Below are 13890 nucleotides of genomic sequence, written 5' to 3'. Positions count from 1 at the left end.
TGACGCGGAAATGCTCGCTGTGCTCTTTGAGAAGTCTATAGTAGTCTATAGTGTGACTATTACTGTGCTCGCTCTCTTTTGACCACCGGCTATACCTTACCCTACTTAAGGTTCACTTCATCGACGGTATAACCCCGCGCGAAGTGATACATGACAGTACTTCAAGTGCTTAGCTCTTGGCTTCAGAGCAGGTATAACGGAACGGTGTCTCTGCTTGATACACGAGTGGCACTAAACTCGAACATGCTATATACTAATGAAGCCTGATGGTGGAGACTCGGCCGCAAGGCACATGTTAGAGTTTCTATCAGCAGAGAGAGCTGCGTCCCAACGTCTCTGCAGTAGCTTTGACGGAAGTAGTAGCAGCGCACACCCGGGATGTACTGGATCTATACTGCTTTTACTGTATGTCTCAAGGGTAAATGCAGTCAGGTCCGTCAACGCTCCAGGGTAAGGCGATATCTAATATGATACTTGATACTGCTAGTCGCGCTACCTTACCTCACTGTCGCGGCTGAGAAGGTGTTATCACCGTCTACCAGTACTCCGCTATCGTATGATTAATGTATCCCAACACTTTCTGCGCAACAGGCTCATTGTGTTCTGCATAGAAGTCAGCGTCAGATTCCAATACTCCGCGGAGCCGGAAGGATTGACTCACTAATGCAAAAGCCATGCGGTATGCCTGAGTCGTCGATTTCCATCAACGGCCGATGGTCTTTATTGTCTGTCGCACCTTGCGACGACACAGCCATGGCCGCCCCTCTGGCAGCGATGATTTCGTCCCTCGTCTCATCGGCGACCCAATGATCGTTCCTGCCAAACAGAAAGAACAGCTTCGAGACGTTGTCTTGCGGTCTATCATGACCGGTGTCTCCAACGGTAGCAGGAACAACTGACCATAGTTCATCGTCCCATCTGTCTGCCGTAATAGTGCGCATCTCATCCTCTGCAAGCGCTAGAGACTGTCGTACTCCATTCCGGCTCTGCAGAAAGGAAGTAGTAACCACAGCCGCTTCACGCGTCATACCAGTCACAAAGGCCACCAATTTGTGTAATGCAATTGAAGGCAACCAAGAAAAGATGAGATTGGAAAGAAGACCGACAACAAGAGGGAATAATGGGACAAGCGCCGACAGCAACTAGAATAGAAACACAAAAACTTACATCAGCTGATCGCTTTTCCTAAACAGAACAGCCATATTGATTGTACAAACACTAAACTTTCGTCCACTACTGCTTTTCGCAATGTGCGTGATCGTAGGAAACAGACAGATGCCACCGATGTACTTGACACGGCTACCATGACCGTAGCCTGCCGCGCAACGGGTCTTTTGTCGACGCAGGGCCTCAAGCAGGATATACGCGCCCACGGAGTGTCCTATGAGAATCACCCGAGTTGCACCGCTGCCTTCGCTGTCCTGTCCCTTTCCCTTCGCGATGGTGGCCGGGACAGCCTCTGCGAGCTTGACATCGATGTAATTGATCTGGTCCTCCAGGTTCCGTGGGCCGCTTGCACTACTGGTAGATGTCGTCTCGAAGCCCGCGAGACTGATGCCTGTTACGTGGATGCTGTGATCGCTATATGTCGAACGCAGCGAGTCGAAGACCAGAGTCAGGAATGTCCGATAGTACTCTATCAGACCTGGATTGCCAGTTATGAACCACACGAGCAGTCGCTTATCGTTGTCACTTGTTGTCGTCGTCTTCTCCTCAGTTCTGAGACTTATGCAGTCTTCAAGAGGTGAGGTTGACATGGTCTAGGTCTTGACTACTGTTTTGTTTACATATACACTGCATAGGTATGGGAACAGCGACAGCTCTTAGGCGTTGATTGGAGGCTTACTGTATGCCATGTTTAGACCGGAGAGGTTCGCTTATCGCTCTTGCCATTTGCGGACTAGTGCGCTTGGCGTTGACGTAGGTAACTTGTGGTGAAGTGACCGCGACCGCGCCATTTGCACAATAATAGAGACGATATGAGGCTCGAAGGGAAACATGATTAAACACGATCAGGAAACATATAGCATACACGAAGGAGATGCAACAATGTAATTGTCGAGACGAACTGAAATGAAAAACGTGCAATGTGTCCTTTCTACCCTTTCTCTTATCGCGTCATAACATGCGATCGCGGGAAGGGAAAGCTGAGGAGTTGCTGGAAACGCTTGGAAAAAAGGGCTGTTTTTTTTGTGACTGATCCCCCTTTCCCATTCCTCCCCCCACAGCACAGCCCAAAATCGCTCACAACTCGTACGCCCGCTTTCCCCCGTCCAGCCCGACACCGACAACACGACGCGACAATAATCGACGAGCTTGCCTACAGCACACCACACGCCATCAAAAAATCGACTGAATCATCGGTTTCCATCAATACATAGCCTGTTTTTGACATTGCAGGCATCGCCGGGCATTATTTCCCAGTCTTGGCGCTAGTTCTCGCGACCTGTAAGTCTGCGTTCGAAGTGGCCAGCTCTGCGACCGGGCGGCATTTCTTCGGCTTTGCAGAATTTTCCCATTATCCCAAAGCAGCTGCATAAACGCCGTGCAAGTGCATAAGGACTTAGGATACATGCGACCGTCGCATGAAGGCCGTCGCATAACTCATCATCGCCAGGCGAGGTCATCCATATGTCGTCCCGTGTGGGAGCGCGGTTCAGACAGAGGAAGCTTTCGACAAAGCATCCTCTTCAGATCGTTCGCGAACATGAGATAGAGACCTTTGCCATCGATGATGATCCTCAACGCCACATCCCGCAAGTCGAGACTGGTGTTGAGAAAGCAGAAGAGATTGTAAGTTTCCTTGCTTCACGTGACACAGACACCAAATCAATATCACCACACCTTACTTACACAAATTTGTCTATAGGAACACCATTTACAGGCTGTCATTTCGGCTTCGGCTGCTGCAGCTACTGGCGGGAAAGTCGCTCAGGTTTTCATTCCCACGCCAGAGGCCAAGCCGAGTACCAGTACCATCCCTTATGATCAGTTGTATCCGAAGTCGTTCTCTTCGCCACAGACCTACATTCGATTTAGCTCAACAGTCGAAGACTGCATTGGTCCCGAGTATTGTGTGGATGAAGAAGACGATGTCTTTCTTCTCAATATCAATCAAGGCAAGAAAGCCGATGATGCCAAGTTGACCGAGGATATCCTCGAAGAAGTGATTACCTTCTTTGAGCATAAGACGACAGAATTGCAACCACAGGCCGCGATAGACCACCCACCCCCACCAGAGTTCGAGCAATTCGAAGAAGTCTACGATGATGAGATCTCGGCGGATGGACGTACATGGGCAAAGGATGTGTATAGCCATTGGCAGACCAGAAAGGCTCAGAAAGGCAACAGGTCGTTACTAGCGCCGCTCAAGTTTGAGACGGGTCAAGAAACCGACGATGCTGATGCCTACGTCTGTTTCCGACGTCGTGAAGTGAGACAAGCGCGCAAAACTCGAGGTAGAGATGCGCAGGTAGCAGAGAAGCTGAAGAAGCTGCGACGAGAGCTGGAAGAGGCAAGGCAACTTGTGATGGCAGTAAACCAGAGAGAACGACTGAAGAAAGAGCACATCGAAACCGAGCGCAAGGTGTTTGAGCAAAGAAGCGAGCTCAAACGCGTCAAGATACAACAGGGGATCACAGGCGAGAAGGGAGACGACGAGAACTTACTTGTCAACCAACGTCCCGCGCCCAAGCCAAAGGCGCGGGCGGAGGGTGCACCACGGCCGACGACGCTACGCATCAACACGACGCGGTCGGAAGGCCGGGCGCCCGAGAACGATCTTGTCCAGTTGTCAGACCTGCAAGAGGAGACAGCGGCTGCGGCTCGCCGGTTCGTCGAAGACAAGATCCAGCAGCATCGCAAGTGGAACAACGACTGGGTCGATATCACTTGGAACCCCATCACACCGCCACCGGAGACAGCATCAATGGGTGGCTTCCTGCCGAAATTGGAAGAAGTCCAATTACCGACGCCGCCCGCATCACTGCACTCGGAGTCTCCGGGTGATCACCTAAAGGATGTCGAGATGAAAGATGCCGACGCCGATCTCCCTACACCTGTTAGTAATGGTGGCCTTCAAGAAGAAGTGGCAGCTAGAAGCATGTTCCGCTTCGCATCACCACCTCCTGATAAATACGAGCATGAGCGACCATCGTTTCGCCGAAGATATGGCAGAAACGGCAGATTGTTCGTTGAAAAGCGAAGGTCGAGACCATTCGTGCTGGAGAAAGGTGTTATATGTGACTCGGACGATGAAAGTGACAGCGATGTGGTCGTGTCAGAATTCGACTGCCACGACACGCATGGGCTGAGCTATCGTGCGACGCTGCTCGCGACGAGACCGAAGATGGATCCGGCCGCCGAGCAATCTCGAAGGGCAGTCTCCAGCGGCGGTGATGTTGCCATGGCGAACGGACAGGGCACTGCAGGGCATTCTGCCAGCAGGCCACAATGACCGCAGAAAAAGCGGCATCATGATGCGTGACGAGGATGTTCATTTCCCTAAACCCTCCCCTAACTGTTGAGATACCACACTTTTGGCATGATATTGTAGACTATGTAGTATAGCAAGGTCGAATTCGAGAATGTTTCGACGTAATCTTTTCTTGTCGTTGAGGTGATATGGTGACTCGGTCGCTCAGTCCCGTCCGTGTTTCCGGATGGCTTCATCGCGGGCATTGGTTAGCTGCAGCAGAGCACTGTGAAGAATCTGCTTTTCTCCAATGCGGACGTGCAGCGCCATGGCCTTTCGGTACTCCGAAATGTCATTTAGCGCTGTCTGCTCGACAACCAGGGCAAGCTGTTCATCGTCTGCCAGCGTCGTGGTGTACTGATTCAGGCGGGCCTCAACTATGTGACATAAGACGGCGAAGAAGCGCATGGAGTCTTTTTTCTTGGGATCGAGAGAGGCCTGGCGAGGCTTGGAGTCTTTCTTGGAGTCAAAGTCCGCAGCGGAGAGGTCCAGAGTCCATATAAGGCTGAGAAGCATGGCAGGGATGAGTCCTTCATCAGGGCTGCGCGAGAGATCATAGCCATCATCGAGAGCTTCATATTCGTCGAGATACTCGAACTGTGTGAACTAATGTTAGCAACCGTTTCGGATGATGATATCAAAGAAGCGAGGACGTACTTTTCGTTCCAGCGAAGCGTCGGTCATTTCAGACTTTGGACAGTGTAGAGTCACCAGCGCCTCTTGTGAGGTCTGAGGCGGATGATCAGGCGCCAGTGCACGAAAGACGTCGATCACAAGCTGCCGAGGGATCTCGACGACATCGTAGATGGCATGACCCTGAGTGATGTAGCCGTAACGACGAAGAAGGTCAGCTCGTGGAAGAGGACCATAGTCGTTGAAGATTTCTTCACCGGCAGCAATGGGCTTCAAGGCTCTCATTGTGACGACGGACTTCTCGTAGAACAGACGGGCGTTGTTCTTGCCGGCGTCGGCATTCAGCATGTCGGCCAAGGGGATCATGCCTTTTGGCAAAAAAGCCTCTTCCTCATCGGATGCATAGCCATCTTCGTCAACCTCTTGCTGCGATGGATCCTTCTCGAGGTCGAAGGCATAGGACATGATGGTCGAGCCCATGCGGTGTGCGAGATAAAGGAGGTCGGCATCGCTTATCGATGAGGCGTCAAGGAAAAGGGCAAGAGTATTTCTGCGCACCAAAGGGATGATTTTTTCGGAAAACATTTCATTTGCTTCCTCCCGACCAATTTTTTGTCGAACGGCGCTGGCTTGTAGTTGGCCGAGTTCATCATCCGACCAGAACATAAGGGAGTTGAAGTGGGTGGGGAGGATGTCAAAGTATGGCTTCCACTGTGAATCATCCCCGCTGAGGAATTCAAAGATCATGACGAGGATGAGCGGAGTCCACTGATCGTCCAGGTCGGCAAGGATTGATTTTCCGACCTCAGTATGAGCAAACCGTGAGTTCTCCACACTGAGAATGTCTGAACGGCTGATGGAAAAGAGTTGCTCATCCTGGGCAATGTCTTGGGTTGCAACTGTGATTGCGAATATATTAGCTTGACGATATATTGTGTCGACGACTCGATGCGCCTTGTGGAAAGTAAGGTATAGATATTGCGTGCGAGGATAGGAGAGAAGACTTGCCGACGCCACGGCCAGAGTTGCGATATCGAAGGTCGGCAAGTTGGATTTTAGGACTGATATTGGATCGACGGCTCTGAAACCACGACAGAAATGACCGAGTCCGTTCTGAAAAATCGTCATCCATGCCGGTGCTTGTTGATGTAGAAGATGCAAGAATTTATAAAACGACACGAATACAAGAAAGGCCTCTCTGCCGAGAGAGATATGAACAGCAGCAGAGAGAAGCAGGACAGTCTTCCTCGCAAGAGCAGTCAGTAATGCTAAGGACCAGACTGACTTGTCCTGATATCTCGCTAAGTCCAGTACAATGTGGGACCGTCACAAAGGGTTCACCGCCCTCGACAAGTGGACGTGAGCCACGATTTATTATTGGCTGCTCTGCTCTGACGCCTGCAGGCCCTGTGGAACCCTGTCATTGTGCTTGTCTCCGTACAAAGTCAGCTAAGGTAATCAAGGTAAGGTAGAAAGTATCCCTCCCGTACGGCACGCACAGACGTCTCGACATTGACGCATACATGTCATACGCACGGATCCATGTCTCGGTCAATGTTCTTTACCGTAGAAGGAAAGAAAAGGCAGCCTGACTCGCTACAACGATATTCCATCGGATGCGTTCCGAGACTGCTTTGAAGGGACGGCACTTGTACTTTGAGGTTCAAGACCAATAAGCCATTGATTAATTTACTGGAGAGACCAGTCACTGTCCGAATTCATGCCAACTAACCTGACCGTCCCGAAGATGGACCATGATAATCCACAAAGGTAGAAGCTATGGATGGCACCACCGACGAGTCTCGACGAGAGTCAAGCTCAAGCATGATCGTCGTAGGGGTCTGCCTCGAAGATGGACCTGCGGGCCTTCTTACCACGACCCAAGATGCGGAATCCCTCCTCGCCGCTATCGTCCTGATCACGCTTCGGGGGAGTGACTTTGGTCGTCTTCTTGCTCGAAGTGCGAGGCTTCTTGGGAGTGGCTGGGTCGCCGTCGACTGCAGCTGGCCATGTCATTAGTTGCCAACTTGACAGAAGAAGGTAGGACGTCTGTGTAGAGGGACTGACCAGCGGTACCAGCAGTAGCAGGAACATTGCCCTCCATGTTCATGTTGATGATCTTCTTCTTGATCGAACCCCAAGTGTTCGAGGTCGTCTTCATGGTATTGAACCCACCACGTTCCTTGAGCTTGTCCATGTCGATCTATTTTTGTTTAGGGGTCAAAAGTCAGCGAAACTGGAGATCAGGGAAGAGAGCCTTCTCGAGTGCTCACTTACCTCAGGAAAGGTCTTCATGCAGCCCCAAACAAGCTTGAGAATCATCTCTTCTTTAGGGGTGAAGAGGGGCTTCTCAGCAGGAAGATCAGGAGGTCGCTGGCGTTGCTGGTCTTGGTCCGCCATGATGTTTTTTTTGTTCTTTCTGAAAGCAAATCAGGACGTTGTGGGTCTGTCTCTCTGCGTCCGAAGGTCAACGAGTCTGAAGGAAAAGACACGCAGGACGGGACAGAAGCAAAAGAATCGCAAAGAGCCTGCGCGCAGCAGGTGAACGTGGACGGGGGGACGTGAAACGAACCCAATGGACCCGCAGAAGTGTCCGGAATCGAGGTCGCCGCGGCGACAGTATATATGTGAGAACTCACTGACAATCAAGAAATCGTTCCTATAAACACATATTTACACACATCTCACTGAACCATCGTATTGCACACGCGAAAGTGAAGGGCTCATAAGTGTTGACAAAGGAAGAGCGAAAAGTGAATATAGCTTTCTAATAAGGGATGATGAACAGCACACTAGACGGACACTATCTTACTCTGGCTCTGTTAGTTTGATGTGTGGACTTGACATGTATAGACTATGAGTAACAGGTGTATAATTCCAACTTACTTCCACCTTGATCTTTATTTTCTCTATCTCTCTGCCTTTGACTTTCATCGGTCTATCCATCTCTCATTCCCTCTTCAATCTCCTCTAGTCGCTGCGAGACAGATATGTCAAAACACCGGAATAAGACCGCAATAACTCCAAAACAAAAAACATGTATTAGGTTTGCTTGATTGTTTGATTGATTTTTCTACTCCCTCCTGCTCTCGCGAGTGCGCTGTTGAATGGACACATACATGCCATGCTTCAGAGTGGGGGTCCAAGTTAAATGAACCATTTGAGTTTCACTCCTCCGAGCTTTGCAGACAGACTGTGGTTTCCTTTGACTTCTATTGTCGCCACGCGATACCATTCTACTCTAGACCTGTTCGGCTTTAATCTCTTACTCTCCCTCACGCCTTCCATCGTCATTATCATCATTGTCGTCGCCAGCGTCATCGCCATAGCTTGCCCGTGCTGGCTTTCCTTTCTCTCCCAGACCATGTTCACGTCACTCATTGGTAGCTTGTAGGCGGGAGAAGTAAAACGGGCGCGGGTAGCGCGTGTGTGTATGGGCGCGCCGCACACACGCTGTAAGCTTAGGAGAAACGACGAGGCCTTTGTGGTGCAATTTTGTGGACATCTTGACCTCAATCGCCGTCGTCGCTGCGGGGCTTGTACATAATGGTGGTGAGGAACTGTAACAAGGCAGATGTTAGCACTAATCTAAGAAGAAGGAAAAAGGCAATTGCATGTCAGACTTGCCTTTCGCTTATATCTGGTAGTCGCACTAGTGGCCAGAACACCTTGCTTGATATTCGTGGTGGCAAGGTGGTTGAGTACGGTGTGATTGGGCATGATCAGTACAGAGGAATCGTCTTTCATGGGAGTTGTGCCGTTCAGAATGCTTTTGCTGAGGAACATGGGCAGTGAAGGGGGTTGAGGCTGTGATTCGGCGGCGGCGTTTGCGCGCTCGATGCGATGGCGGGCAGCCTGGGCTGCTGGGGATGCGTCGCTTTCCTTGCTGCCGCTCGATGGAATGTAAGTGTCCAGATCGAGGAGATATTGAGGAATCTGAGATGTGTAGTTCTTGGGTGGCTGGCGGACGAGGGTGGCAGTGGTGGGGGGCCTCGTTGGGGCGGCATTGGGATTGGCGGACTTGGGCGAAGGAGATCGTGGGTCCTGCTCTGGCGCTGGCGCCGCAGCGGATGGAGCAGGATGATGAGGAATGTCCTGGGGCACAGTATTCTGCGGGACAGGCTGAGCGGTGGACGAAGCAGTCTGTCTCGGGCGGATGTCGACTGGTTGTGAAGGGGCAGGAGGTCCGGCCGGTACAGGCACTGGTGTGGTTGATGCAGATTCTTCTGTATTGCCTTGCGAAGCAATTTGATCAAGCGAAACCTCAATGTAGTTGACAAGGATGTTGGTATAGTCGACGGTGGTAGGCAAGGCTTCACTCGTAACCATGTCGCCATTGACGATGAACTTGATATGGTGAGTGCCCGGGGGCAGCTGCAGGGTGGCAGACAGAGCATCCTTGTGCTTGCTGGGGCCATCCTTGTAGAGCCTGAACTTGCGCTCCCAATTGGTGAAGGTACCAGTGACGTAGACTCTATCATTCGGCTTTGCTGGTCTCCATTCGATTATAGTTGGCACCTTCGGACCCGCGTGCTCGGTCGAGTAGCCCTCGAAGTTGTCGGGCTCCTCGTCGTCATCCACCGTACTGCTGACCACACTGCCTCGTCTGGGAATGTCGTCGGCTTCGTTCTCGAGATCGACTGGGGAAGCGATGGGAGAGCCAGGAGTGTGGACCTCCTCCTCGATAGGAAGAGGCAAGCGTGGGGGGCGAGAGTAACTGCTCGGTGGAAGATGATATGTGTCAGGGAACATGGCACCGGCATCGAGGGGTGGTGGGCGAGCAGAGCGTGCTTGGGCATTACTCATCGGCACATCGACCGGTTGGGAGGCAGGCGACAGTCGAGGTTCTGGTGGGGGAGATGGGCGCCTGAGGTGCTGCTGATCGCTGTTCTTGTGCTCTCTCTCTCCTGGCTGCGAGTGCTCGGCGCCCATCATGTGTGATCGGGGCGAGAGATCAGACAGATCGGGCTGATCAGAAGGTGATGCGGCTGCGGCCGCGGGGCGCGTCGCGGAACGGCGACGAGATTGTGATGAAGGTGCAGCGATAGGAACGGCACGAGCCGCGGCCGGTGATGAAGAAGTGGTCGCAGATGCATGTGCTTGAGCTTGAGCCTGAGTGGAAGAATGAACAGTATGGGTGGGATGAGCCACGGTGGATGTCAGCGAGGGAGGCGCCGCCTGTGCCTTGGCCGAAGACGACAGCGCCCCGAGACTCTCACGCTGTCGTGGGCCTTGTCCGGTGCTGAGAGCAGCAGAGGCAGAGGCAGCATTAGACGAGGGAGCGCCGCCTCTCTCGCCATAGTAATGCTCAGTGTGCTGCTGGTGGTGTCGTCGTCGCTCTGTTCTTTCTCTCTGCAATGTGCCCGCTGGGGAATGCGACTGGGCCCCCGCCCTCTCTGGCCCTTTGGCCGTGGATGACGGGTTGTTTCCCATCAGGACAACTCTCGACCGAGATTGGTGTACTGGAAGCTGGACTTATCTTACATTCGCGACGCAATATTTGTTACACCGAGACCCGTGGAGGAAACTGCGTATGAATGTGGTCAAGAAATCAAGACAACATGAATGTGTGATTGGGGAAAGCGTGACATGACACGGGACGGTTGAAAAGAGCAGGTAGAGAGCTTCAGCTGCTTGAGTTGGCTTTACTCTTAGCTGTTCTACCTTACTACCACCACCTTGTCCTTACTCCTACTACTGTACCTTAATAAAATACTGCAACGGGAATTCGTCGTTGGAGGGGCGCGCCCAACCCGCACCGCATCACCATCATCGTCACTAACTTTCTCGTCAACACTTGCCCTGTGCCTGAGCATTTCCATTCGCAGCACAGACTCTATTACTGTAGCTAGAGTCCGCCCTCAAGAGCGGCCTCCTGTACTACTGAACTACTGCATCCTGTCTTCTCATCAGTCAAGACAAGCCTTCTCAGACATCCAACGAACCTTTCTTCCCAAGTCCTTGAATTGATACACTTTATGAGATCCACCAATGATCAGCCAAAGTCATGTCCATTGGTGTGATTGATCAAATCTAGTACAGTGAGACCCACTGATCCGCAAGATGAACATCTACCTTGCTACCACCTTGACGGTTCTCTACTGGATCGTCTACCCGTTGTACCTCGTTCTCTACTATGTTGCTCTAGCAGTTCTCTACATACTCGCTCCAGTCACCCGTGTTGTGTTATTCGTGCTGCAGCCACTGTTCTACTTTGCTCGTCTCGTCGGTGCCTGCATTACTGCTCCCTTTTACTTTTTCGCTAAATTCGAGGTACAGTGCACAAGTCGCTTCACTGGTTGTGCCGCTGCTGATGACCGAGATGTAGACACTTTACATATACCTTGGTGTTGCCACCTTGACTGGCTTTGCGGTTGGATTGTTGCTGTATTTCCTTCACGACTTCCTCTGTAGAACTTTCCGCATTGCGCAAACTTCTGTCACGGAAGATATCACTGTCAAGCAATATCGCGAGAGGCGACGCAACAGGGCCAAGCTCGGTCAATCTCACGAACCAATGTTGTCACCAGTCTCACTCAAGGACTCGGTGTCTGACACCCCCGGAAAGGGTAGACGCGGTCTGCTGGCGCAAACCATTCACGAAGAAGATTCCGATTTCTGAAGACACTGCTCTTTGATGCAATTTCTCTGATGGCAATCTCGATTTGGTGATTATAGACTGCATGTTGCCTCGATCACACTTGCGCAACATTACAATGCTCGATTGAGGCGCTGGCTACATATCATCAAGCAGGTCGTTCGAGCCTTGATCCTGCCTGCCAAAGTCATGTCAATCAGCCTTGCTCCCTGATCGTGGGTCCTTGATCACTGTCCCGTACGCCGCCCAACGCCTCGCTAAAATTCAAACAGAAGTCGATCAGCATCAAATGATTACAGGCCAAGTCTTGGTCGCTTGCTGTTCCCTGAACCACGCTCGTCCCGCGAGCGCTTCCTGTCCATCTCTTCGCGCATGATTCGCTCGGCTGCGCTCATCTTCTTGGGCTCTTCTCCAACCGTCGCAGTCGTTTTCTTCTCTTTGAGAGGGTTGCTCTTCGAGGAAAACACGTTGACGCGCTTCGGCTTTGTCCCTAGGTTCATAGAGAAGGCAGGTGCTGGTGTAGGCGCTGGTGCAACAGGCTTCTCCAGGTCTTTGGAGTACTCCTCAAGTGGTTCGGGTTGATCCGCCTTGGGCGCATCAGCTTCCGTTTCAGCTGCAGTCGCATTCTTCTCCGCTTCGGGCGAGGCCTTCTTAGCACCCAGTCCCAGACTGAAAGTCACCGGTCCATCTGCCTTTTTCGGCCGGGACTCTGACTCTTCATCAATACCAGCCTCAGCTCGCTTGAGCCTTTCCTCCTCTTCCTTCTTTTCTTTCTGCTCCTTTGCGCGTTGGATCTGTTGCTCAATCATTCTGGTCTCGCGCTCTTCGTCGCCCTTCTCCATTGCTTCCTTCTTGCGCACCATTTCCCTCCTCTTGAGTGCCTCAGGGCTGTCGTCCACCCAAGCAATTTCGAGACCTCTTTCGCCCTCCTCGACTCTACAGATCCCCTCCCGTCCGAGGGTCTTGACGAACTCGGTCAAGCTAGGCCATTTCGTAGAGTTCATGTGGATGTGCTCTTTGTCGCGAATATATTCCTGGTAAAAGTGATTGGCGTGTACCTTCTTCTCGCCATGGCTGGTTTTCAGCAAGATCAGAAAGTCCTTCTTGAAAGTCTCCGAGTATTCGTTGATGTATTTGCGAGGATCCTCCCCGATCAGCAGCATCGCTCGTACATGGCCTTCTGACAGGGTGTGCTGCTTGAAGCCGTTCTCGTCGCGCATTTGACGTTGACAGGCCTGGCAATACCACCGCAGTCGCTGGAGGCCCTTACTTTTCATGTTGTTGGACAGCCATTTTGTGCTGCCCACCTCGGCCTTTGGCATCTTGATTGTTGTATGCGCAGTGACTGTTTATAATGTAGTGCAAGGGAATGCGCTTAGTAGACCTGAGAGGTTCTTGAGAAGTTTTGTATGTCCTATACAGTCGTAAGACTATCTTGTCAGCTTTGTTGTTGTGCAGAAAGCAGTGGTTCACTAGAGGCGAGTGGCGAGCAAGGCAGTGAATTAATCACCCTGGTCAGATAAGATAACAGAGACACTTGATGAATGGTATGAGCAATTGGAGAAGACGGCATGCCGGACTGACATCTCCGTCATGAGAGAAAAGCCGAAGATGTCCCGAAGTCGGCGGCCTGAACCCCGTTCGGCTAATCAACGGGACATCCCGCGCTTCGCTCTCACACACAATTCTGCAAATCCAAAGCCTCAAGCCCGAACCCTTTAGCATCCAGCAACCAGCGACAAGGACCGTCAAGATGCCTGTATGTTATTATCGAACACGCTCCCGCCTGGCATGATGATAGTTGTCTAACGCAGTGTTTCTACAGTCTCACAAGACCTTCCGCACCAAGCAGAAGCTGGCCAAGGCCCAGAAGCAGAACCGCCCCATCCCTCAGTGGATCCGCCTCAGAACTGGCAACACCATCAGGTACGACCGTCCCGAATGATCACGGCGCTGTGGCGAGCGAGAGAGAGAGACAGAAAGATGCAAAGAAGCGACCAAGAGCGCCATTTCAATCAGATCGAGACAGACACAGTCGAGGACAGCCCACCCACTCCGAACAAGATGGCTGACAGGTCCATAACTACAGGTACAACGCCAAGAGGAGACATTGGCGCAAGACCCGTATCGGCATCTAGACGACTCGACCCACCAAAGACAAGCAACTGGGGTCCTTTCGTTATGT

At 51.9% G+C, this 13890-nt stretch overlaps 7 protein-coding genes across 8 annotated transcripts; 3 read left to right on the top strand and 4 right to left on the bottom strand.

The window, feature by feature from the left end:
* Nucleotides 1–535: 535 nt before the first annotated feature.
* AAFC00_003471 (uncharacterized protein) lies at nucleotides 536–1757 on the bottom strand (the record flags this gene model as incomplete). The annotated part of the gene is made up of 3 exons (XM_069342947.1): nucleotides 536–603; nucleotides 662–1142; nucleotides 1218–1757. The coding sequence occupies 3 exons, from the start codon at nucleotides 1755–1757 to the stop codon at nucleotides 536–538; spliced, it is 1089 nt and encodes a 362-aa protein (XP_069200756.1).
* An 874-nt stretch (nucleotides 1758–2631) lies between these two features.
* Nucleotides 2632–4456, top strand: AAFC00_003470 (uncharacterized protein; the record flags this gene model as incomplete). The annotated part of the gene is made up of 2 exons (XM_069342946.1): nucleotides 2632–2793; nucleotides 2870–4456. 2 exons carry the CDS (start codon nucleotides 2632–2634, stop codon nucleotides 4454–4456), a joined length of 1749 nt encoding a protein of 582 aa, XP_069200755.1.
* A 183-nt stretch (nucleotides 4457–4639) lies between these two features.
* Nucleotides 4640–6239, bottom strand: AAFC00_003469 (uncharacterized protein; the record flags this gene model as incomplete). Of its 2 annotated transcripts, XM_069342945.1 has the most annotated exons (3): nucleotides 4640–5071; nucleotides 5132–6006; nucleotides 6116–6239. In XM_069342945.1, the coding sequence occupies 3 exons, from the start codon at nucleotides 6237–6239 to the stop codon at nucleotides 4640–4642; spliced, it is 1431 nt and encodes a 476-aa protein (XP_069200753.1). The 2 variants fall into 2 exon arrangements, with proteins under 2 accessions (XP_069200753.1, XP_069200754.1); XM_069348087.1 differs by lacking the exons at nucleotides 4640–5071; nucleotides 5132–6006 and having other exon boundaries at nucleotides 6024–6239.
* Nucleotides 6240–8619: 2380 nt separating this feature from the next.
* On the bottom strand, nucleotides 8620–10540 carry AAFC00_003468 (uncharacterized protein; the record flags this gene model as incomplete). The annotated part of the gene is made up of 2 exons (XM_069342944.1): nucleotides 8620–8667; nucleotides 8735–10540. 2 exons carry the CDS (start codon nucleotides 10538–10540, stop codon nucleotides 8620–8622), a joined length of 1854 nt encoding a protein of 617 aa, XP_069200752.1.
* A 630-nt stretch (nucleotides 10541–11170) lies between these two features.
* AAFC00_003467 (uncharacterized protein) lies at nucleotides 11171–11729 on the top strand (the record flags this gene model as incomplete). Its single annotated transcript, XM_069342943.1, has 2 exons — nucleotides 11171–11380; nucleotides 11436–11729. 2 exons carry the CDS (start codon nucleotides 11171–11173, stop codon nucleotides 11727–11729), a joined length of 504 nt encoding a protein of 167 aa, XP_069200751.1.
* A 269-nt stretch (nucleotides 11730–11998) lies between these two features.
* On the bottom strand, nucleotides 11999–13027 carry AAFC00_003466 (uncharacterized protein; the record flags this gene model as incomplete). The annotated part of the gene is made up of 1 exon (XM_069342942.1): nucleotides 11999–13027. The coding sequence occupies one exon, from the start codon at nucleotides 13025–13027 to the stop codon at nucleotides 11999–12001; it is 1029 nt and encodes a 342-aa protein (XP_069200750.1).
* A 431-nt stretch (nucleotides 13028–13458) lies between these two features.
* AAFC00_003465 (60S ribosomal protein eL39) lies at nucleotides 13459–13843 on the top strand (the record flags this gene model as incomplete). The annotated part of the gene is made up of 3 exons (XM_069342941.1): nucleotides 13459–13464; nucleotides 13531–13631; nucleotides 13795–13843. The coding sequence occupies 3 exons, from the start codon at nucleotides 13459–13461 to the stop codon at nucleotides 13841–13843; spliced, it is 156 nt and encodes a 51-aa protein (XP_069200749.1).
* Between the last annotated feature and the right edge of the window lie 47 nt (nucleotides 13844–13890).

Source organism: Neodothiora populina (assembly GCF_041146345.1).
Source record: "Neodothiora populina strain CPC 39397 chromosome Unknown canker_contig_16, whole genome shotgun sequence".
Classification (NCBI taxonomy): domain Eukaryota; kingdom Fungi; phylum Ascomycota; class Dothideomycetes; order Dothideales; family Dothioraceae; genus Neodothiora; species Neodothiora populina.
This window is presented reverse-complemented; position numbering and strand designations above follow the sequence as displayed.